We start from the raw sequence: 26,127 nt of genomic DNA, 5'->3' as shown, positions 1-26,127 counted from the left end.
CTGACCACAGATCCGACAGTAAACTCACATGATCCTTCAGAAATTCACTACACACACACACACAGACAGATAGATAAAAACGTGCATTATATATAAATAAACCGCTCACATTCTACGACCCAAAATGACCTTAAATATATTGGATATAAAAATATGACCTAATATTTTATCCTGAAAAAAGGATTGTGTAATTAGCTAATGTATATTTGTTTTTCATTATTTTACAGAATATTTTTTTTCTGCAAAGTCACTACTACTGTTTAATAAATAATAATAATAAAATAATAATATTTTTATTATATATATTTTTTTATTATTATTATTATTATTATGTGTTATCGTAAAAACTCCCATTGACGTGGCCTATAAATATTGAAGTTAAACACTCATTTCTTTCCGTCCTTCCTTCACCTGTCCTGTCCTGTCCTGTTCTTTTCTTTTCTTTCTCTCTGGGTTAAATAAACAGCTCGGTACTCTGTGTTTATAAAGCCGGACTTGTATTATTTAAAAACGAGCGCCTGTCTGAGATGAAAAGCGGGCTCAGGGTGGTGCAGGTTGTGAACAGATGCCCCCTCCTCCGCGACTGTAGTTACCCCCCATCCGAGCCTCGCTTTAAAGTGCCCCCCACGACCCCCCTCTCTCGGAGCGAGGTGCATTGTGGGGAAAGTCGTTGCCATTCGACCTCTGCGGGGCCTGCGCGGACGGAGGCAGCAGAAAACCCTCAAATTCATTATGCCTTTAAAAGCCTTATTTATTTCCGCATAACCTACATAGTCTCTCTGTCCGGGAGGCCAAAGCGCAAAAACACCCCAAACTGCGGGCTATTTAATTTTAGACAATCGCAACTGGGAAATATACAGAATTGGAAACGGAATCTATATATATTTATACACACATAGATAGATATATAAATCGTCGGGAAGAGAAAATGTCTGGAGAACGAAACCGCAGGTCGCTGGCTTTCCGCGGCGGTGGATCGGGATCAGCGCTCAGCGGCTCTGCTGCTGTCCGAAACAACAGCGGCAACAGCTGGGAGCCACAGGCCTGGAAAGATCGGCATTTAAATGGGAAAAGGCCGGATCTGGAGGAGGATGAGGACCAGGACCGGGACCTGGGGGCGCAAAAAGGACCGTCGCCGGGGAAAATGGAGGGCGGCGACAGCACGGAGGAGGAGGAAGACGCGGAATGTACAGCCGCGAAAGAGGTTGACAGCATCGGCTGGACGCCCGCTAACGTCGCCGGAGAGGAGGGCTCTGGTAACGGCGTGAACAGCGAGGACGGCACGGGCAGCGGCGTCGATGACGAGGCGGCGACCGCCGGGGACCGAGTCGAGGAGCCTCCGGGATCCAGGAAGCCTTGGGTGGAGATGAGACCGCAGACACTGCTCCAGAAACACTCGCTCTTCCAAGCCAACTGGCAGCAGGAGTTCCCCTGGCTGAAGTTCAGTCGAGATTCGGGGCTCATGTCCTGCTCCTGGTGCCACAACATCGCCGCCACCAGCGGTAGCAACGACGAGCTGGTGAAAGGAACAAGAAACTACAAACGGGCCCTACTGCTCAGACATCACCTGTCCTCCGAGCACGGCCGCAACGACCCCACCAAACAGGTAACCGCCGTGCCCCGGTGGGCTGTTTATTTTAGAATTCTGTTCCACATTAAATGCATTCGCGGTGACATTAAACAGGTCAGAAATGAAGCCAAATGTGGGTTCTCTTTCGATATTTAGCTTCCACCTTAAATGCCGAAACAGTGCTGTCTAAAACAGGTGAAAGATAAAGCAGTTTCGGTTATTATTCTTGATAGTCCATTCCACCTTAAACTGTGGGGCGGATACAAATGAAGCAGAAGCTGGATCCCTGTTCTAACTGTTTCTTACTCGAATGTGTGTTCTACCTTAAATATTACGGCCATTATATTATACAGGTAAAGAGGAAGCTGAAAGTGGGCGAATTTTCCGTTCCACCTTAAAAGGTACGGCCGTTGAATTAAGCTTTTGCTTCATTTAAGGTGGAAAACAATATTCATATATTAAGCAAACCTCAGCCTCTCCAGGTAAAGATAAGCGAAATTACAAATCCCGAATTATTGGAAAGTAAGAGCAATAGCAATATTCTCCCTGAGCAACAAGAGACCTATATTTAAAACGTAAATAAAGCCGCCCTGTGAAAGGTGCTGTCATGTTCATTCACTCAAGAAGATCAAGTTAGCAAGGTTAGCCAGCTATGAGTTTGCTAAGCTAAACTAGCTTAACGCTGCTGAGTGGGACGTTGCTAATGTGCGGTAGCATATGAGCTAACTATATCAGAACTGGTGAGGTAGTTTTGAGTCATTGGGACAGTTTTCTTCGGTTTAAAGTTGCCCCTCTAAAGTCACGGCCATATTTAATACGTTACCTGTGATTAACATTTACTGAGGGAAATTCAGTTAGTTAACGAAGACATTCCTTAATGTGTTGACTTCATAGCCCTCGAAAGTCGTGGCATTGAAGAATGTTTAATAATGTTGATATCTTGTCTAAATGGCTGAATATTATCTTGTATAATGAAGACCTTCAAGCTATCAGTTTATCTATGGTAATACTATGTTAACTGCGTTTTTATACGTCAATTATCAATAATTGTCCTAGATTCGGTAGATTTCTGGAGACATTTATAATCTTAAATTTTAAATGTGATCTCTTATTGTAGCCATCAGGGACGCAAGAGGCTGTAATGTTTTTGTATGTTTGTTTTCCCCCATTTTTAGGAGATATTTACTATACAACATTGGCATCACATGTGCCTTTTATATTTGGCTGATATTCTAAACTGAAATTAAACTGATTATGTATTTTTTATACTTTAAGAAATATCAACAACATTGGTTTTTATAACATTTCTTGTTTGTATAAGTAAATTATTGCAATATTCCATAAACGTACATTTGATAAATTGTAACTTATTGACATGGGACAATATGCAAATAATAAATATTGGATATTAGTAATGGCTCACACTCCTGTGTCTGTGGAATCCTAGTAGCCATTGTAATCTTGGTTTAGAGCCTGGGGTGAGAGGGCTTCCCTTTCTTTTGTATTGGGCCAGTTTACTCCATGCATGTATTGCACTGCAATTATCAACCTTAGTTGCCTTGGCAACATGAGTTGATTACCAGGAAGGTCATGATGGCAGGAGCTTGACCAGCAGGCTTTGGGGAGTCACAACTCAACCCAACCCCCTCCTCAGATGCCCTGCTGTAAAAGTGACCTCTGGAACGTCTCATCTTCCCCTTTAGGGCACCTAAATCAGAGCCGTTGTTTTAGAAGTACCCTCAAGATCTGTAACTGGAACATCACTCCATTTGGCCTAATCTAGACACGACATCAAATGTCCTATGACATATATGCTTGCTGTTTTGAATCCACACAACTGAACCCAACTAGAACTATTATAAATAAATGTAGCATGTGACCCTATGACCTGCAGATTATACCCCCACACTCTGAAGCCAGCAAAGATCAATAGTGTGCTTGTAATCATCTTCAGAGCACACATTTGGATCAGTCATGAGCCTTAATGCTTTGTAATGAATCTTTCTTTTGTGTTCTAATGTCGACAGTCCTTATCAGAAGACCATGTCTGGATATTGTGAATAAATTTTGAAGATTGGTTGGGCATGCTTCTAAACTCGTTTTTTATTGACACATCACAAAGTATTAAATTCATACACGCAATTAGAGCCTCTAAAAGTATGACCATGCTGAGTGCGATTTGTCTGTTAATAAAATCCCCAAGGATAGCATTGCGAGTGCAGCCAGTTGTTCATACTAATCAGGATGACTTAAAGTGTACCGCTAACTCAATTTATACCCTTCACTAATTAGACAGGAAAGCAGTAGGAGGGATTACAGGCTCCTCCCTAGCAACAGTGGAGTTAAGACATGGTTGTAGATTAGGATCAGCCATGACTCTTATTTTTCTCTGCTTGGAGTTTCAGTGCTCATGGATATTCATTGTTACTTTTTTTTTTCCGGTGACAAAATGTATAGAACAATGGATGCCAGTTTAGGCTGCTCTAGGAATGGTGGGCAGATAACATGGTGTCAGAAGTGTGTAAATTAGCATGGAGTGGTGTTTATGACATCTTTTTCTGGGAAGATAATATGCCAGTGTGTCTGTTCAGCTGGGCTGTAAGTGTAAGTGAGGTCCATAATTGAGGCCTGTTGTACTGATCAGTGGTGTATCCCAGACGGTAGGCTAAATTTCTTTGCTTGTCCAGATCTGGCTCAGTCAAGCACTGGCCATAACTCAATTAACCGAATAGGGGGTATCTGGATTGTTTCACTCTTGTGTCTGGCCATTGTCCTCAAAGTTGCCATCCCTTGTGTTTCTTGTGAGAGAGACTTTAGAGGAGACAGTGGCTCCACCCAACCCTGTCTGCCCCTTGTGAAATGTAGGCCCATGTGTATTGGGGGAAAGAACTTAGTGGAATTCTCCATCGATGAGCTCTCCACATTGTTGGGAGGCCCAGAGCCTGGTGTTCTCCACCCACACCTTGGGTCAAGCACACTGCTACATTGTTCATGCATCTGTGAGACGGGCTGGGTGAGGGGACCCAGCTCTGGCCTCAGGGGTAGGCTGGCCCTGGGTAGAGTATGCACAAGGAAAACAAAACCACTGTCCCTGTAGTCTGGGGGACAATTTTGATCCCTTTGAATAGTAGATAAGTAGATAGATGTTTGCTGTTGGTCTTCAGTGGGTGCAATAGTGGCTGATGGAACATGAAGCATAAATACTTCTGCTATATATATATATATATATATATACTTACACATTGGTACTCTACAAAGATATGTTTGATTAAATGCAGTCATATACCAGAGTTGGCAAGTAAACAATTTTTGTGATGTATTTATGTGTTAGGCAAGCGCTTTTGTTTACAATCTGAGATAACATGGTAACAGGCCTCTAACAGAGCACAGAGTAGCAAACCAGGGGGGCAGTATTTGTGGTAGTGGTTGTATTCTGTTCCTGTTCCACATCAAACTGAAAGTCTGAGGTGCGAAACCAGAAAGAGAGAAACCATTGTGGGTTTCATGTGTGACATGTTTATGAGAAAGGGTCTCTCTTTTTTTCCCCCCTTTTTTTAAATTTCAATTTCTTTATGACTATTTATATTTGAATTATACATTTATTATTATACGAGGTCATTACTTTTAAGGCTGTGTCATTAAAGTTTTCTCTAGTCTTTCCCCTGTACGCAGTCAGAGGCTGTAGAATTTTTGTCTGTGGAAAAAGGGCCACGTCAAAAGTCTGCTGTCACCACAGCCTCATTTGTACATCTAGTGTTGGGGCTCCTCTGAAAGCATCTGTTCCTCAGCTCTGCGTTAACACGTGGCACATCTGGAGAAAGGATGAGCAGAGGCAGGGAGACAGTGTGAAAGAGGTGGATTTTGGACCAGTGTGTTTTTTCCTTTCTGCTAAGTATGTTGACTGACACCACTTCTGTCCTTCTTACCACAACATGGCTAGGCAGAAAGTCAAAGCCTCTCCCCGAAACAAACAGTTGCTTGAGGCAAAGCAGGGAAACAATGGAGAACAATATGACACCACAAACTGACAGCCATTCCCATATCAACCCTTCTCTACATCCCCCTATTGAATCAAACCTCCCTCTTTTGCTCCTGTCAACTTCTGCCTCTTAGTTTCTGTTCTCATATGAGTCCATCAAAGCATTGGCTTTGTTGGTTGCCCCATAAAGTACATAATACTGGGGGATTGTGTTAAACCTTCTGCATGTTTTCATGGATGTGTGCTGTAGCACAAGTAGCTGTGTGCAGGCAGCACAAAGCCTCAGTGTAGCACAAAAACTACACTGAACAATGAGCCTGAAGGAAAGGGCTGGCATTGTGTGGAGAAATGGGGTTGCCCTCTATCTCTCCTCTCTGTCCACTGGTTAGGCTGGCTGCCTCTGGAGCCACGCTACAGTAATAAACCCCATCCACCCGGACAAGGGCTGCAGTGTGGAGGAGGGGGCTGGGATGGCCTCCGCCCCTGAGAAATGGATTTAATCTGAATTACTCGAGCAAAAAACACAGCTGTGTGGTAGGAGGGGAAAATACTGGGCCTGAGTGGTATAAATGATTCTGTGGATTAGGACATCTGCTTTGCAATCCAGAAATGTAGCATGTACATATACTCCCTCTGTTAGGTACCAGTCTGTTCTGCTTCTTTTTTTTTTCATCTTGCAGGCAGAGTGAAGGGCTCCTAAGCAGTAAGGCTGGTGTAGAAAGAGGGTGTTGGCCAATGAATCTTTCAGCTTAAAGAGCTTTAGCTGAGTGAGTGGAATGGTTTGCATAGGGTGTGTCTTGTGATACAGTTTGTGTTTGAGTGGGGGGTTTCAGCTATATACAGTTCCCACAGTGCTGCAGCTTGAGAGCTGGTCAAACCAGTTCTACTGTTGTGATGGTGTCACCATACACCCACCACCTTGAGTTTACACTATGCACTAACACTGTTTGTCTCCTTGTTGTGTGTTTGTTTTTTATTATTTATTTATTTTTTTGTCTGTGCCTCCACTAGGAGACAGAGAGGCCAGAGGACAATGAGGGCACAGAGTTTGAAGACTATAGGAACAAGCCAAACGAGAACTCCTACTGCTACCAGCTGCTCCAAGAGCTGGACAAGCAGCGCAAGAGTGGCATCCTCTGTGACGTAAATATTGTGGTTGGCGGCCAGGTGTTCAGGGCGCACAAGAACATCCTGGTCGCAGGCAGCCGCTATTTCAAGACCCTTTATTGCTTGACCAAGAGTGAGAGCTGTGACCAAACCACCATTACCCACCTAGATGTGGCTGCTGTGCAGGGTTTCTCCGTTATTCTAGACTTCCTGTACTCTGGCAACCTGCTGCTGACCAGTCAGAACGCCATTGAGGTAATGTCTGTGGCCAGCTACCTGCAAATGACTGAAGTGGTGCAGTCATGCCGCGCCTTCATCAAAGACGCCCTAAACATCAGCATCAAGCAGGAGGCTCCTGACTCGGTGGTGGTGGACTACAACAAGCGGAGGATGGTGCCACAAGACAGCCAGGGCACTGATAAGAAGCCCAGCAACTTCTGGGCCACCAGCATCCTGTCAAAGCTGTCTATTAAGGCCAGCGGACAGGTGAAAGAGGAACCCAATGATGTGGAGGTGTCTGTGGAGGAGGGTTGTGCGCTAGGAAGCTCAGGCTGGGGAGGAGACAACTCTGAATCCATAAAGATGGAGCCCCAAGGCCCGGGCACGGTGTTCGTCTGGAACGAGCCAGCCCCAGGCACAGGAGCTGCGGTGAAGAGGGAGGAACGGCCAGAGCCAGGCAGTGGTAGACGAAAAAAGCCAATTGCGAGACGCTTCGTTTATAATATCCCACCAGAACCAGAAGAGGGCTTCGATGAGGGCATGTTTATCCAACCGTCCGCTTCCTTTACCAGAGAAGACTACTCCTATTTCTCAGAGAATCCAGGTAAAACAACATATTATCCACTTTGCAAACAGACAAAATGACTCCGCCTAAGATAACAGAAGCTGCCATTTTGGGCAGTCACATCAGATCAAATTCAGCTGCTGTTCGTTTCTACTGAAGGTTTCTTTGCTATTGAGATAACACCTGAAAGGGAAAATAAGTTATGGACTCTCTTGCAGGTGTGCACTTCTATGGTCTTTAGCATTCAGTGTTTCTGAGGCTTTGGGATTTATATAAATATGGCAGCAGCGGGTATGCTAACTAGTTGGCACTGTTAAGTTCCTCTGAACCTTTGCAGAAAATAACATGAGATAAATGCTACAGGCGTTGATTTGTCCAAATTACAAATGGCTCACTTTAGAGAGGGTTTTATTTAATCTCTGACTGAATGGCAGTTTTATGCCTGTAGTCTGTTATTGGCATGTGGTATAATTCATAGAAAAACATGCTTTTGGACAATATAACTGTATTGCATTGTATTGTATAAGCTGTATTAAACTTTAAATCAATAGCTTGTTAGGCTGTATTTGTAAGTAAGGCATATTGAAGGAAACTACGGGAAACAAATTTTTTCACTTGTGCTTGTATGCACCATTATATGTAAAAGCTAGTGGTTTGAATTCTGAATGTAATAATCAGTGAATATAATGATTGGGATTTGTCATTTGGGACAGAGTTGGTATCATATTGTTCATTTACACCGCAGCAGCAGATAGTTGACAGCATCCATCTTCCAGAGGACAGTTCAGCCAAGAGCTGATTCCGTAGTATGTGTGTATAGATGGATAAGAGACGGTAATCTGCAATCGATCTAAATTGTGTGACAATTTAAAATTTTACATATATATTCAACCCTTCATTTTACTAGGTGTGTCACTAATCATAATTTACAATTGTGGCCTAGTAAGCAGCAAATATTTCTTGAACAAGAGGTGAACGCTAATTAGAGGGGGAAAAAATGTAAAAAATATATAGATATAATAATAATAAAGCAACAAGCTACAAAAAAAAAGTTACCAAATCTTGTAAAAATTGGACAATGTAAAACACAATGGTGGCAGACGAATTTTTGATTTAAAAACGATTTTTATTTTAATAAAATATGTTTAACGTATGTGATTGTCGCTTTTAACTGTCTATAGGGTTTGTATTTAGAGGATGAATGCCAAAAGAATGGTGCAAGTAAAGAAGTGACTTGGTTTCTTTCTGGTTTCACTTTTTCCTTAAGTAAAATTGCCACTGACTGATGATCATTCATGTAGGTTAGTGGAAATGATCTGAAAATATTTATGGAATGCCCATTGTGTGCTTTGTCATTGGAACAATTTGCCATGTCTACGATACTCCTTTCTTTTGCTTAGTAATGTCTGCCGTGGCTAGCTGGAGACTCTTTCTTATAAACAGGGACATCTCCTATATTGCTTAAGCACATTCTTACACACACACACTCACATAGTCATGCCCCGACCTTTGCTTATGGCACACTGCCAGCCATGGTCTTACATCAAGATTGCTTTTCTACTGGCCTGCGTGGCTGGGGTGTGTAGTATGCAGGGCCACGAGCCATCTCTCCTTTTAATTAGAGGGCCAGTCAGTGTGCCTGTGTCCTTATTAAGCTGGCCGCCTCTCCGCTAGCCTCATACCACACAAACCTGTGTAAGCTCCAGCTCGTGGAACTGTCAAGCCTCAGACTCTGTCCCCATTAAGCACAGCAGAGCATGAAATGATATCATGTTTTAAGTGGTGCAGTACAGAGAAGGGGTGCTTCTTTTTTTCTTTTTTTCACCGACGTGTTCTGCTAATGCGGGATAATGAAGTAAAGCTGGGGAAACATTCTTCCCTCAGGCTCCCTAAATGCTCTCAAATGCGCTTAGCTCCTATTCCTCAGGGCACTTTAATATGGGGCGGCCCGATGCTCATGGCACACAGTCTGCGTGTGATTGTGAGTGAGGGAGAGGGTGAATTGACACATAGCCTACTTCCTTTTACACTTAAAGCTTTTCCTTTACACGGTGTGTTGCTTAACGGCTGTTGTAAAGACACCAGGCAACTTGCTCTTCTCTGCTTAGTTTCTAAAGCGGCAAAGAAGATCTTTGGCGATTTGCTTGGTTGTAGTTGTATGAACCTGTCTTTCTCGTGTGTGCAGGGCAGGATTCATTGTCGTAAATACTTGAATCGTTTCCAAACGGTTTGCAACTGCTGCTTGACTGTTTGCAGCTAAACACACACACACGCACACGCTCAGACACACACGCTCCCACGTGCACTTCCCCCAGTTCTCTGAGGTGCAAAGCTGCCAGGGGTCGTCCCGCCCTAATCCTCCCTAATGCAGTGCATTCGTCCCTGCCATTCCAAATATTGACCCAGGCAGAACAGGCCCACAGCACAAGCCCTTACAGTGGGATCTAACGGCTTTGGCTTGCCGGCCCCCCAACCTACTCTGTGAAAGATGATCCACTGTTAGGGCTTCTGTCAGTCATTTACACATTATATCGAGCCTAACCCCAAAAGACATGCACAAAAACATAGGCACGCTAAAAGTCGTACATGTTTGCACAGCTCTTTGCCCTTCTTCAGAAATTGGGCAGGTAATCATGACACATTAAGGTGTAAACAAATGTGAATATGGGCAAGCCATGTATTAGCAGTACCAGTAAGTGCATATATCCTCAGGGGTTTTTCGCTCATGTACAGATGGAGCAATTACTGGGTGGAGACCACTCAGGCCCTTGGCCCATTACTATCCTCTCCCATTGTGTCCCCACACAGAGCTGACCAACCCAGTCACATGCTAAATCCTCCAAGATTCCCAGTCACAGTGTTGGGTAATGCTGTGCTATTTTTTTATATATATACTGCTAAACGGGTATTCACAAAATGTTATACTGAATATCAACTTTGGCCTTATTGATATTCAGCATACTGATATTTCTTTTGTTTTAAATCTAAACACTGGCCATACCCTTTCTCATTGTGTTTACCAAAAACACAAACATTGCTAGGTGGTTTGAAAGGCTTGTTCAAAATGACATTTAAACTAAGTAAGTTACCATTCTGAAATTCTAGTTTCTGCATGCCTCCCATTTACATTACTGTATAGTGTTCCTTTTTGTGTAATGTTAAGAGAAGCATGACAATGTGTTTTAAAAAAAATGCAAAAATCCATGTATTATCTGATTATTATAATTAATATGAATTTTGTCTGTCCTGCCCACCTGTACTTAAATAGAGGCTTAAATAGCTGATTGTAACACACTTGAGCTGGCGATATGTGCCATCCAGGCAGGTTCTTTTCTCACACTACAACAGCATTGTGCCATTTCAAAATGTAGTTTGATGATTAACTATCCTGAGTAATAATTTAATGGCAAAGTCCTAGGTGTGTACCTGACTTGTGCACAGTGACAGATTGAACTTTAATTTTAACACTGCTGAACAGAAGGGGTAGAATCTGTGCTTGCTGTCAGGTCTTCTTCAGCCCACACGGTGGTGTGTGGAGTCGCACTTAAATTCCCAGGTGATCTGGCTCTCGTCAGCCCCTTGACAACCTGCTTGACGACCATTTTGTTTGGGCAATTTTGGCTCAAACAAAGCTGGACTCCCACATTTGGCATGCCATAGTACAGAGAGTCATGTTCTGCTTAACCATAGCAAGTAAAGCACCACTCCCAGTAGGACTGGGCTGTGTGTGGCATGCTCTCAGGCAACTGGGATACTTATTCAGGCTAGTATTTTCTTATGATGTACTAACTGGTAGCTTGTGTGTTTTTTGCAGATTTGAGCAGGAAAGCAAAACAAGTACATTTGCTTTTTATGCATCTGCATTTTTTTTCTTTTTTCTTTCTTTTCATTGGTAAAATTGCATTATACTAATATAGTTATGGCCCCGGTACGACATTGCCATAGAAACTAACAGTTCACTAGCTTAGCCCTCACTGTTTGCTAGAGTAACACTGAGGGAGTGTTTTCTCTTCGCCCATAAACATGATATCCTGACACAATAAAACAGCCCCACAGCCTGCGCCTCTCTCACTCTCGCTGCCTCTTTTATAGGTCACACACCACAGAGTGGCCACCGAGCTCTAGAGCACACAAACAAAATGGACCCCGAAAATAAAATCTAGGCTAGATACATCCATTATTTCCCAGATAAGCAGTTGTCTTTTGGAGGAATTGCCGCAAAAGCAGGTCACTGATTATTTCTGTTTGTGTCCCTTTCTCAGCTGAAACGTCCGACACTGCTCAGAATAAGCTGAAGTGTCCCCACTGTAACTACGTTGCCAAGCACAGGCGAACACTAAAGAGACATCTGATCATCCACTCGGGTGTGCGTTCCTTCAGCTGCGACATCTGCGGGAAGCTGTTCACCCGCCGAGAGCACGTCAAGAGACATTCCCTGGTGAGACAGAGCTACAAAAATATTTTGCCCAAAAGTGGGGTATAACATCTCTAAAGGTGGTGCCAAAAAGGTAATTTATGTTGCACTTTCATGAAGATCCCTGTGCAACCCAGAGCTGAGCAATTTGATCCAAAACAAACTCCAGTAAGCAGAGTTTTTGTTTTCCAGTAAGGGTTTATGTTTTTAAAATGTACAAGTATGACATCAGGGGCGGCACGGTGGTGCAGCAGGTAGTGTCGCAGTCACACAGCTCCAGGGACCTGGAGGTTGTGGGTTCGATTCCCGCTCCGGGTGATTGTCTGTGAGGAGTTGGTGTGTTCTCCCCGTGTCCGCGTGGGTTTCCGCCGGGTGCTCCAGTTTCCTCCCACAGTCCAAAAACACACGTTGGTAGGTGGATTGGAAACTCAAAAGTGTCCGTAGGTGTGAGTGAATGTGTGTGTCTGTTTTGCCCTGTGAAGGACTGGCGCCCCCTCCAGTGTGTATTCCTGCCTTGTCAGAGAGTGGTGTCAGAGAGGAATAAAGGCACCATGGACATAATTTACTAACTTGCTATAAATTACAGTATATTGCAGTAAATAAAATGGCCTCTTAATGTTTTTATGTGACTGCACCTTCAAAGATTTGATATGCTGACACAAAGATCTTCAATGAATTTCACAGGACGCAGGATCCAAGACCATGGTGATTTAGATTGAGCAAAAGTGCAGGCTTCATTTTTCCTATTCTTCTGTAGAAATAGATTTTCATCATTTTCAAGACGTTTAAAATGTCTCACCCTTCTCCTGCAGGTGCACAAAAAGGATAAGAAGTACAAGTGTATGGTGTGTAAGAAGATTTTCATGCTGGCAGCCAGCGTGGGGATCCGGCATGGTTCGCGCCGCTATGGAGTGTGTGTGGACTGTGCTGATTCACACCAGGCCACACAAGGGCTGGAGGGCATGCAGGAGCTGGAGTTCGCCCGAGATGAAGACTTCGAGGAGACGGCTGAAGGAGATGAGGACATGATAGAAGAGGTAGATGGGGAGGAGCCCAATGAGATCGACCAATCCAATTTGGAGGGTGACACAGGTGCCACCCCTGAGGAGGACTAAGTTAAATATAACTTAAAAAAAAAAAAAACACACACACACACAGACAAAGAAAAAAAGCTGGGAAACAATCAACAACTCCAAAGTGCTATCAAACCTTGTGGTTGCACGGTAACGTGTATGTCAAAGAGAAAAAAAAGCTTTGGTAGATAGGGACTCCAAGATGTAAAGATTATTGTGTGTCCGTGAGTCCGGGCTTACTGCCTGATGGAGAAAGAGATGAAATGATTTATGGAAATCAGGTTTTTTTGGTGATGTATTTTATTTTTCCTTTTCTAGGGTATGATGGTGTACAGTGTTTTAAGTTACGATAGGCCAATCATCTTAAATATTAATTATTTAATTTATGAAGAAAGTTATTATGGTCTTATTAAAATGATATAATTTGTTTATGTTGTTTCTTGTCTGATGAGAAGTTCCATTGTAGGCTGTGCTTCCTGTCGAGTCTGAACATCCACGGCTTTAGATGGCTATTCTGATATTAAAGACGGAGCATTGTGGAGATGTTGCCTACAGGAAGATTCTATTTCCTTTTCAAGTTGTGTAGATATGTTTAGTTGTCATAAATTTGAGCTATATTTCCTTTCCTTTATCCCTGCACAAATCTTGGAACCAAAAAAATCTGTTTTGCAACTCTAATTGACCACAGCCATATTTATGATTAAGTTATATTGGGGCTGTGCCATTGTGCCAAGCAGAATGCACACCAAGATTTGGCAGGACACAAACTACTGAAAATGCTGAGATAAGAAATAAAGCAGAGAAAAAATAGAAAGTTTTTCAAAAAAAAAAAAAAAAAAAAGTAAAAAAAAAATATAAGGGGAATATATTATTGCTAGCTTTATATGAATCACAGCATCACAGTAACACTTTATTAGAGCATTTTGACATTCACTTAAAGCTTGAATTTTGCCAAATGATGGAAACGTTTGGTGCTGTAATGCTTTTGTTTTATTATTATTTTTTTTTAAATGAATACTGGACCTACAAGCTGTATATGATGTTAATAATCGTAAAGCCTACTCAACTCAGATATACTAATCAGCTCTGTATGTAACACTGTTGTGCTAAAGAGCCTATCAGGTATGCTTTGCCATTTTGTTTTTTTTGTTTGTTTGTTTGTTTTTTCTTTTTAAATGCACGTACACACAAAATTACCACTTTTTTTTTTTGGGTTTTGTTTTTTTTTATATAATATATAAAGTCTACCGGCAGTACATGTAAAGATGACCCAAAGTTTAGGACCTTTCTGAATTTGAGTGATGAGGTACTGAGTATACAGATAATCACTTGAATGGTGTGTGTAAAGTAAGAGTGAAAAATGCTGATTGATTTGGATGAATGAAGTTTTATGTAAAAAGGCTCCATTTTAGTGCAAAAAAAAAAACATACTATTTACAACCACATTATTTTGATGTTTTATAATGTCTGCCGAGTAAAAAAAGAAACACTTTGGTCATGTAAAGTGGAGCTCTATGGAGGAACATAGACACGCACTTACTGCTTCTTATTTCCCCAAAGCCGGTCTGGATGGAAATAAATAAAAAAAAATGTTTAGTCCATACGCAATCTTTTTTTTTTTTTTTTTTTTTTTTTTTTTTTTTTTTTTTTTTTTTTTTATCATTTCATTATTTAATATTTTATATATATATATATATATTGACTCCAAAATGCAATCAAGACTGTTAATTTCTATTTGTCCTACCAAAATCGTTGTTTAATTAATGTTGAATTAATGTATGAGAAAGCCAGGTAACCTGTTTAATGTAAATCCTTGCTTGTGTATGTAATTGTCAGATTTAAATGTTTTTATTCCAAAATCATTCACTTTACTCTAGATGCATATATTATTTGTTCTTTCTATGTTTTTTTTTTTCCCATTTCCTTAAGAAATTTTTATAAGAAATAATGTTTGTGGGTTGAAACCTAGGAACAGCAGTTTCTGTTCATATGCAGTGGATATATTGAAGTGCTATAATGATACAGAGTATGTTTATCTTTCCCTTTACTCCAGATGAAAGTGTATTTTAAGAGCTGTATAAAAGATATTCATCCTGGTTGTATTATTTACCTTCAGATCACTGTGGGAGGGATATATAGTAAATATATCTATATATAAATATATATTATATGAATAGATATTTAAGTTCTTGGTTTAAGTAATGGATCACGGCTGCAATTAACTTTGTTTTTAAATTTTGGCCTGGCTTTTGTTTGTCGTCTCCATCCTCTTTCTGTTCACACGTGTGCTTGTTCACCCAGACACACTGTTGGTTCTTGTTCTTTCTCATTTTGTCTGTATCTGATGAATTTGAGGTGACTCAATCCTTGCATTTTATGCTGTATATGGACATAACCAACAAAAAACAACACTACAGATGAAGGTTTTTCCAGCTGTATTTTTTTAAAGCCGTTTTGAAGATGTATTTTTCAACTCTCTTACAGTGATGCAAACAGGGCCTTTGGCCCACCTCAAACACAATTCAAATCAGGTTACTCTTTTTATGTTTTTCAAGGTTTAAAGATAAATACATTCTCCTTTCTGTTTCAATTGTACTACTGTTCCTCTATATTAAATTTTAAAATAAAACTTTAATACTGCTTGTTTGGCTTTGTGTCACTAATGAATTTAACCTTGGGATTGATGCCTCAAGTCTAGGTTCTCCAAAAATCCTTTTAGGTTTCTTTGCTTCACTCCAAATTTATTTTCACTATTAATTATTTAAAATGTAATTCAGGATTTTGACATGTATATAAAAAGCAAATATGCAGAGTTCTGGTCAAAACTGGCCCCTGTCCCATTGATCATAACTTTTTAATTGAATTTTTTTTTAATATTATATCTTGAGGCTCCTGCTCACCTGAAACAACACTCTTGTTCACAATTGTCAAAAATGCATTAACCAGGGAACCTGGTCGTGTCACTCCTTGCTGTTTATTTCCGATGAGACTCTAGTTAAGTCAAATGAATTATTCAAGGGCGCTAATAATTGTGTCTGCAATTTTTCAACACATCACACGTTTTCATTTTTTCGATTAAATATTTTGTTGCTGTACTTAAAACAAAGCTGTTTCACTGCCCACTTTTTCCAGATTTTGTGTATTTCATAAACAAGGTAAAGTTTAACAGAACTTTAGACTGAAATATATATTTTGATTTTCCTTATTACCTAATCTCTCCAGTAGTTACTTTTTTCATTGCCAGTCTAAAACTTCTGTTTGTGTGTTAGATCATTCTGACCCCACCACCCCTCCTTTTTTATATCACCACCACTCTTAAAAAAACAGATTATGAGATGCTCTACAATGAGCCGTATCAGGTCAGATCCCTCCGACTGACCATTCTTACCATTCATGTTGCTGGCGTCCCTTTTGTGTTTAATCCATGTGTTATATGTTTTTCCCCTTTGCTTTGACAAGGTACGTTTCCTGTCCGTTGAGTAAAACAGGAAGAGTCAGATATTCTCCTATCTGTGAGGTAGCTGTCGATTGCTGCCATCTAGTGGTGATTTAAGAAAATTTAAACTATGTTGTACACTATATGTTCTAATGTTAAAACTGGACACAAGATGGCAGCACATCTCTGGGCTCTTATTCATTCTGAGCTTTTCCCGCCGCTTCCACTCAGATATCAACGGTCTTAATGTTTTGAGAAATTATTGCATTTATGCTTTTCTATCTACCTAGGAAGAAATAATTAAATAAAATCTGTAAAAAGAAAAAAATCGTTTTAATTTTTAACGTTTCGTTAAACATGTAGGCTACTAAAATTCATTAAGCCATTGCTAATTATTTAGCAAATGTGAACTACAAGTATGTTTCATTAATTAGGAAGTTTAACCGTTAACCAAAATTGAGTGAAGGTAATTGAGAGTGGTATCAAACATGGTAATTTCTAGATAAACTTGGGCGGCACGGTGGTGTGGTGGTTAGCATGTTCTCCTTGTGAAGATTGGTCATTCTAAATTGCCCATAGGTGTGAGTGTGTGTCTGCTGACAAGAGACTGGATGCTAAGTCAGTTTATTTACTCCCACAGAGCAGCATGAGTACGGTGAATGACTGACTCTTCTGTGCAGCCAACTTATATATGTATGTATGTATGCATGCATGTAGATAAACTTATAGAATTGTTCCCAGTGGTGGTGGAAACAGATGCGTATGGAGTTTCATGTCATTCAAAGCTTCCTCAGAAGAGTTATAACCGTGTGTATCTTTTATCCAAGACAAAGTTGCACCAATAGTTTTGTCATAGTCATATTTTTGACCTACAACACTCTTTGAAACACTCTCATTGAAACAGTTTCTATCACCTTCTTTCTTTGAAAAATGAGGTAAATTCCTTTGCAGTTCTTCTGTGGTGGAAAGTTTGTTGATGTACATCTTTGTGTTTGATATGTGAGTTAGAAAGTACAAATTTTGTACTGTAATTGTGTGTGTCCAAATATGTTCATTCATCTAAGGCCATTGTGTGTGTGTGTGTGTGTGTGTTTGTTTATACACTGTGCCGTGTGTGCGAGTGTGTGCATGGCCACCACAGTGTGTGTGCTGTTCAAACATGCCCCTGGGCAGTCACACACTGGTCCATTCTCCAGACCGTGTGAGAATGGAGGGCTGCCTTTGTGTGAGTGACTGTCAGTGCTGTTGTGCGGAGTTTGGCCCCATTGTGCCCGACCACTGTTTCTTATTGACACAGGAGCCCTCTCTCCGCCTGTTTCCCAGGCTCAGACCCTACGGCCCGGCCCGCCAGAGCCTGAAACCGGACCCCCCGAGCCCTGGCCCGTTTGTGTCCCCCCCCCAACTCTCCCCTGCTGCTATTGTCTGCTGCAGTATTTCAATCTAAACTGTGGTTGGCCCATCAAAGGGCAGCAGGTAACAGTGCGGTCACAGCTGCAGCTGCTGTGGCGGACGGTCACTGAGACTGGTTCTGAATAGCTGTGGTTTTCCTCAGCTTTGTGTGACCTGTTGCCGGCTGCTGTGTCCTCTGTGGTGGGTCAGACAGAGGACGTAGCTCTGTATTCTCCAGCGCTCTGGAGCTGTGTGTGGAGGGATAATTGGGCTGTAGACCTCCCAGTGACTCACATGCAGATAGTATGGTCCTGCAGGTAATGTGAGTAATGTGAGTGTGCAGTCTTTTCACCTTCAGCCCATCACTTTGGCTCACCACAGCTAAGAGAGCAGGGATTTCCCAGCATGCTTCTCAGCAGCAGCAGCAGATACAGTGATAGTTTGATTAATCAAGCACAATTTTCCCATAACGCCATACAAACTACATCAGCCATCATGTTGTCTGATGTTACTAATGATTGTGTTTACGAAACACTTGGAATCACTGGGCACAAGGTGGGAACACACCCTGGAGGGGGCACCTGTCCCTCACAGGGCGACACTCACTCGCACCTTTACACACACACTCACACCTATGGGCCCATGTTGGTGTTTTGTTTTTAAGTAATTTATCTAGAGATGCTATCTGACATACCCAAAAATCCTTTACAGTATCCACAGTTTTCCCGAAAAAAACAATGGGGGCTGCCATGACGCCTCACTATTTTCTGTTTGGCGATTTTTGTTTCCAGTCGCGTTAGCTTCAGTTATACATAAAACGTCCTGGTTCAAACATGAGCTTGGGCTCGACTTGTTCTGTTATCAGGTACCACAATTACTAAATTGAAGTTGTAGTTGGAAAGTACTTGCTTTGAACACCAGCAGATTCGTAAACACTGTCCATTTCCTGCGTCATACGCATTACATTCCATGCCAAAGGATAATAATAATACATTTTATTTGTAATGCACTTTACATTTCAAGGAAATCTCAAAGTGCTACAGGAAAATCAAAAGCAAAAAAAAAATCTATTAAGAAATAATTAAATAAAAACAAGATCAGTACAGATGCAAAAAATAAAAAATAAAAAAAAGGAGGAAAGGAACTCGGCATGGCTTGTGGCTTTAAAACTGAAACATCCTCTGAAGAGTATATATGTTTGCTCATTTCACTTTGTTTGAAAAGAAGCCCACAGAACGGCATCCTGATCCGGAGCTCTATTTGGGTTACGACAGACCACCCCAAAAGAAGAGACGAAAGCTAGTTCGTGTGAGCCAAAGGCCTTCTATGGCCATGGACCTTAACGAAGATGCAGACAATGATCCTTGTGAGTACGATTAATGCAGTATGTTTTTGAGTAGTTTTGTAATATTTAATGTTACATAAAACTGTGATTTTGAATCAGTGTTTAGCATTTGGCTGGACAACATAACCGATGCCTGCCAGATGCCACATTTAACATATTTACTTGAGCTGTGTTGCAGACACATGCAGTGGTACTATGAAGCCATGGCACATTAATTTAATAATAGAAAAATGATTTCTTTCCTGCTTTAATCTGATTAGTGTTCACATACAGTTCCTATTTCCAGAAAAATCTGGGCTTTTTCTGTGAATGCGCTAAAAATCTGAATCTATAATTTGTTCATTCTTTTTAACCTTCCAGTGAAATGATTCCAGTGTTTTCACTTACCAACCTGAACGAGAGGTTTCCAGAATGTAAACATCACACCATTTCAAAACCTGAACAAATTTTTCTGTTACAGCCGTTCGTTTAAAAATGTCTTTATATTTACAAAATACAGTAAAGTTGGTCAGTGAAAACACTGAAAATGTTTGTAATTTTTGTAGTTTTCTTTATACTATTGTCAGTTAAATAAATGTCCAAGAGAGTTTAGGCATTTTACAAAAATTTAAAAACATTTTGGGGAAATTGGATTTGTAATTCTCCTTTTGCTATTTACATAAAAAACTATATTTGACTTGTTTGTATTTACTGTGCTTATGTGTGAAACTGTGCTCATCAGATTGCTGTGTGGCCTTACCTCAGACTGGCATGGAACCCTCAGGATTTGCAAGCATTCAACATACCTCTCTACCACAGCACCACTCTATTCATACACAGTGGGAAGACCTTACCCAACAAGATCATGATTATACAAAGAGGGGCAAGGGAAAGACTACTAGGATCAGATGACACAGTGCAATGACTTGGGGTACTTCATGCTTCAAAACGATAGAGAGTCCTTGCTCTACACTGGCTTAAAATTTAAAACATTTAACACTCTTGTTTCAACACTGGAAATTTTTGCCAGCAGTGCTTTTAAAATGCCCATACGAGAACAAGTACTCATGACACTTATAAAACTGAAACTGAATCATGTGATAGCAGACCTAAGCAGGGAATGTTGTGTATGACACGGTATGGCTAGTAAAATAGTCTTGTATTGGACTGACAAATTGAAGAAGCCTTATGACCCCTTATTCAACGGCTTCCAAAGGGAACCATCCAGGCAACCACACCAGCAGCTTTTAAAAAGACATTTCCAAATACTACATGCATTTTAGACTGCAGTGAGGGCTTATTACAAAAACCCAGAAGCTTGGATTCGAGGGGAGACTCATATAGCCATTATTATTCACATAACACAGTAAAATATCTTGTAGGGGAAGCCCATGTGGACTTATCATGTTCATTCCTGCAGTAACACTATGACTATTGTATATTAAAAGTAAAGTTGTGGTCTTATGAAACATCAGGTCTGACATTAATCTTGTTTATTGAGAAGGAGATTATAACAACAACAAAAAATAAATAACTGGGACGACATACAGGAACAAGGTATGGATTAATAAACATTATAATTGTTACTGTTTACTTTGCACAATGAAATACTTTTGAATGCACAGAATACACAGTAGGAAGTTGAAAATGTGCACCAAAAATGAAGATAATTACTGGAGGAAAATATGAATGTGATTTGTATGTGGATGTATATGGATGTTGCTGAAAAGTACTTGTAATATAGTATATTTTCATATCATGTAATTTCTGTTGAACATTGCATGTTGCCTGTAATTAATTGTTTATGTTGCATTTAACTTGTGAATTGCAATGTTATTTTTATAATTAAAAGAATGTATTTCTGTGTAACTTTGTGCATGCTTTACATCAAAAGGAATCTAAATTAGACAGCTCAGCTGCATCCAGTAATGTCTACCAGGTTGCTTATGTACTGCACATGCTTCATCCTATTTTTAATCTAGACTTTTCTCATAATGTCAACATACCTGTCATTCAGTGTGAACCATACCCCAATGAAAGGTAAGGCTGCGTACATGAAAAGTACAAACCTCTCAGATGCTGTACACGCTACTGTACAAAGTCCTCATCAAACATCAAACTGTAAAAATCACATTCTCATCAGGTGTCCAGATGAACAGATCTGGCTGTGTTAAGACCTGTGCAAAACATTGCAAGTTGTAACTGTAGGTAGTTTCCTCTGCTACCAGTCTGAAGTTCTCCATCCACTAATGTGATGTCACTGCATTTCTGCGTTAGCTGATCAGTGAGTAAGGTTAGCTTTTGTAAGGCACTGGACATTTTATCTCAAGAAGCACACTGGGGTCAGTGACTCCACCTGGACTTGTTGAGAGCCAGGGTTCTTGGAGACTTAGACCCAGTGTGTGTAATGTTCAGGCCTTGCTCTTTCAGTTGATTACAAGCTGTTCCAATTACAAGTTCATTTTCTCGTCCATAATTGGTTGCATAGTTACCTCGAAAGCTAGGCTACATGTGCTCACACAGAAATGTGCCTGTTTGTGTGTTGGTACGTACTGGAACATTTTGCAGAACTTATTTGTCTTGCACTTCAGATGCTCTTTGCTCTCGTCTCAGATTCAATTTGAACAACTTGTACATCATTAACCTCAATGTACGCTCGGTAGAATGCCTTGCATGTTTCACAAATTAGGACATTAGTGTGAGTCTGGTGTGCTAGGAAAATATGGTCATCAACTGTATTTGTTTCCCTGCAAGGTTCTTCTGTTGGAGTTGCACTGTAACACTTCTCCAGTAAAGTATTATTTAAAAGAAAGAGAGGCTTGGTAGAATCTTTGTCTACACTCTCTCTAAAATCTTTGAGTGACAGATGATGTGTCATGTTTGGGAGTTAATCTAACACAGCCTTTTAGGATGAAGGTTCTTTGATGTCCCTGCATCCCACCTGCGCTGTTCATCTGTAGATGTAATCCCTGTCTTTCAACTGACCACTGCATTTTGCACCTGAAATAGTGATATTATCATAAGTACACTCAGAAACACTGTCACTGTGATGGTACCTTTTGCATGGTAGTGATATCCTCAAAGATACACATCCAATACTATTGAGAAAGCAACAAAAGTGTATCACATACTTTTATTAACTGTAGATTTTTAAATGGCACTGATTTCATACATCTCTTACAAAACTACAGAAGATCACCCTTTTTATCTGGATAAAAAACATAACATACCTTTTAAAAGTACACACTATATTTAGTGAACATTAATTTACAGTACCTTAATTTCTGAGAGTGTATATAGGGTTGCAGAAGTAAAAAATATAAGCACAAATTAGTCATTACACACATCATTTATTATTTTTAATGCTTCACCGAAAACATGACATATCTTGGCTTATCCCTACTTTCCACAAGATAGCTGCTGCATGGCTTCATGTTTTCCCGGACCTTGCAATGCATGATCAACCCACTGTCTTGACTACACCACTTGCCCTCAGCATTACCCACACCTGATGTTCACCTCGGCTGATGCTCTGACTTGGCCATACCTCGGGTTAAACAAAAGAAGTCGCTGCGCTTGCTATAGAAGACCTTTCCTATTTTGTTGCTGTAAAGGTAATTGTAGGCCTCTGTGCTTTTAAAGTTTCATAGCTCTTTATCATCTACACCTTTCGGAAAAGAATAAATAGTTCATGATATCAATATAGCTAACCTCAGGCCATAATTTCATGTTATTTATCCACTCTGTAAGGGCAGAGGGATGGGGTACTGTCCAAACAGAGTTCCCATAGCTTTTTGAAACATCATTAATATGCAACCACCTAGTATTTTTAGCCATGTTTGCTTTAAAAAACAGCCACAGACATCCACTATTTCACTCGTTCATAACGTAAACACTCTAACGCGAAATCAAATACCAGCTTTGGCTGTGAACCACGGGAAAGGTTAAAGTTCAGGAAAATCGTGGATAAAAAGAAAATGATCTGTCAGATACATAGATTTAAGGCTTTAATGTGGATGCCAGTGACACTGTGACACATACTTTTATACTTTTGTACAGTAACAAAAATATGGTGTAAAACAACTCATAATCAAGTCTACCTGAGAATGCTTAACGATTTCTCACAGTTTAAGGCACAGTTTTATTAGCCACTATAAGCACCTTTAGCTACACTGACTTTGTAGCTCTGGTGCAAAGCCAAACATATGTTGTTTAGATTTTGCTAAACTATTTCTTTTATTGTATGCTAAGCATCTGACTTTATTTTGCTGTTCATACTAACAGGGAGTTTTCCCTGTTTCCTGGCAGTGACAGGTTTTACTGACATGGGGTACCTTCAGACTACAAAACCCATTTCCAGAACAGTTGGGACACTTTCTGAATTTGCAATAAAAACTGTGACTTGTTTATTCAGTTGGTCCTGTATTTAACAGAAAAGAAGACAAAGAAATGATTTCCAATATTTTACATAATTAATTTAATTATGTTTGTTCAAAGGGCGGCACGGTGGCGCAGCAGGTAGTGTCGCAGTCACACAGCTCCAGGGACCTTGAGGTTGTGGGTTTGATTCCTGCTCCGGGTGACTGTCTGTGAGGAGTTGGTGTGTTCTCCCCGTGTCCGCGTGGGTTTCCTCCAGGTGCTCCGGTTTCCTCCCACAGTCCAAAAACACACGTGGATTGGTGACTCAAAAGTGTCCGTAGGTGTGAGTGAATGTGTGTGTCTGTGTTGCCCTGTGAAGGACTGGCGCCCCCTCCAGGGTGTATTCCTGCCTTGCGCCCAATGATTCCAGGTAGGCTCTGGACCCACCGTGACCCTGAATTGGATAACCGGTTACAGATAATGAATGAATGAATGTTTGTTCAAAGGGCGGCACGGTGGTGCAGCAGGTAGTGTCGCAGTCACACAGCTCCAGGGACCTGGAGGTTGTGGGTTTGATTCCTGCTCTGGGTGACTGTCTGTGAGGAGTTGGTGTGTTCTCCCTGTGTCTGCGTGGGTTAAGCGCTTACAGATAATGAATGAATGTTTGTTCAATATAAATATACTAATTTAGAAATTGATGACTGCAACATATTCAAACTGGGACAGAGAAATGTTTGATTACCACTGGGTCACATCTGTTTGGGAATTGATTATAATAATTTTTGCAGTTTTGCTCATTCATGTTATACACAAGACTTAAGAGCTACTTAACAGTCTGTAGTTTCCATTGTCTGATTCTCCTCTTCATGATGTGCAATACATTTTCAACAGGAGGCAGATCTGGACTGCAGGCAGGCCAGTTAGGCACACGCTTTGCTGAAAACAAGCTGAAACATGGACTCCCCTGACCAGAGCACATGTTTATCTCAGAGATGTGCTTGTGCCCAGAGAACTCAGCATTGCTTTTGCAGTGTTTATGCAGTGCCATCTGAGGGCTCAAATGTCATGTTTATTAAACATTGGTGTCCCTACATAGACTGGTATTTCTCCAGATTTCCTTAGTCTGCTCATTATATTATGAACTGTAGATTGTACATACTTTGCAATCTTCCATTCAGAAATGTTCTGTTTGAACTGTTTGACAATTCTCTCGTGTAATATGGCATATATTCAGTCAGGAGCATCTATTTTTGTATACATGAATTTACATGCACATGTCACATAAATTTTCTATAAACTTCTCACTCTTATTTTGCCACGTCCCAATTTTTTTCCATAGTGTGTTACTGGCATCAGATTATAATTTTTTATTTATGTTTACAAAACATGGCCAAGCAAGCCTGTGAAAACTTATAGAAACAGATGTTAGATGAGCTAATGTTGGATGATTAATTCCACTGCTCCATTGCCTGATACTGTGGGCTTTTTAGTCCTCTAATCTGCACTTGTCATTGGGCAATGACCTTAAGTCAGTGTGTGGCTGTTCCAGAGTTTCTCAATTTAATTTCATGCTGTTCATTAGAGATATATACAGAGTATATCAATATTACCCACAATGGGTTACCTACTAGCTCTGAGAGTTGGGTGAAGATGCATGATCTGCAATTAGCTGTCCAAGAGACTCCAAGGCTGTTGCCAGTTCCAGCACATGAAAAAGTGCAGAAGATGTTGCCTGGACAATCCTTGCTTACAGTGGGCACTGCTGTTTGGAAGGAGAACAGCTATGAACTGGCTTCTTCTGGGTATTGTCCACTTGGGCAGCCCCACAAAAGCCAGTTCTGTTCACACAGTGTTGAGTGAACCGGGCCAGATGTCAGTTCTGAACAGCCTGTTCTTGCACCAGGGACACTCTGGTGACATTTGCATCTGAAAACAGCGGGAAATTATGTTGTCAAGTTTGAGCACCATGTTCCCTTCTTGTCACAGTTACTCTGCCCACTCTTCTCACTATATGATGTGCTTATGTGCTTATTTATTTGTCTAATACAAAATTAAGTACTTTAGGTTTAACACATGTATTAGTCAGAGTCAGAAACAGTAGAATATAAAGTCTGTTATTATACAAATTTGTCTTGATGTTTTTTTTACTGAAAAATATCCACGTTTTTTTTACGTTTGAAAGGATGTGTGGCTGTCAAGATGCCATTGCATAGAAGTCGATAAACAAAAAAATAAAGTGCAAATATAAAAAGACATGAACACCACAAAAGAACTTCTGCAAGATGGGCAGGAGTTAACAGACTTGTGAGTGTGTATCTGTAATTATGATCACCTGAAATTGTAAACAGGGGCGGTATGGTGGTGCAGCAGGTAGTGTCGCAGTCACACAGCTCCAGGGACCTGGAGGTTGTGGGTTCAACTCCCGCTCCGGGTGACTGTCTGTGAGGAGTTGGTGTGTTCTCCCTGTGTCTGTGTGGGTTTCCTCCGGGTGCTCCGGTTTCCTCCCACAGTCCAAAAACACACGTTGGTAGCTGGATTGGTGACTCAAAAGTGTCCGTAGGTGAACGTGTGTGTGTATATGTGTTGCCCTGTGAAGGACTGGTGCCCCCTCCAGGGTGTATTCCTGCCTTGCGGAATGAATGAATGAAATTGTAAACAAATTCCTAGACTTAACACTGGAGCTGTTGAAAAA

General features: G+C 40.8%; 2 protein-coding genes across 3 annotated transcripts in view; one reads left to right on the top strand and one right to left on the bottom strand.

Moving 5' to 3' along the window:
• tpd52 (tumor protein D52) overlaps window positions 1–16,385 on the bottom strand; it is a 40,354-nt gene extending 23,969 nt beyond the window's left edge. Inside the window, exon 1 of one of the 2 annotated variants that reach the window (XM_066674166.1) lies at window positions 16,316–16,385. In XM_066674166.1, the coding sequence (XP_066530263.1) occupies window positions 16,316–16,322 (7 nt within the window). In that variant the 5' untranslated portion in view covers window positions 16,323–16,385. Of the gene's footprint in view, window positions 1–2,393; window positions 2,497–16,315 lie in introns of those variants that run through there. The other variant, XM_066674165.1, reaches the window with a different exon arrangement.
• zbtb10 (zinc finger and BTB domain containing 10) lies at window positions 657–14,531 on the top strand. Its single transcript, XM_066674159.1, has 4 exons — window positions 657–1,606; window positions 6,561–7,479; window positions 11,703–11,878; window positions 12,667–14,531. The coding sequence occupies exons 1-4, from the start codon at window positions 929–931 to the stop codon at window positions 12,967–12,969; spliced, it is 2,076 nt and encodes a 691-aa protein (XP_066530256.1). The 5' UTR covers window positions 657–928; the 3' UTR covers window positions 12,970–14,531.
• Window positions 16,386–26,127: the final 9,742 nt, after the last annotated feature.

Source organism: Hoplias malabaricus, chromosome 6 (assembly GCF_029633855.1).
Source record: "Hoplias malabaricus isolate fHopMal1 chromosome 6, fHopMal1.hap1, whole genome shotgun sequence".
NCBI classification, from domain to species: Eukaryota; Metazoa; Chordata; class Actinopteri; order Characiformes; family Erythrinidae; genus Hoplias; species Hoplias malabaricus.
This window is presented reverse-complemented; position numbering and strand designations above follow the sequence as displayed.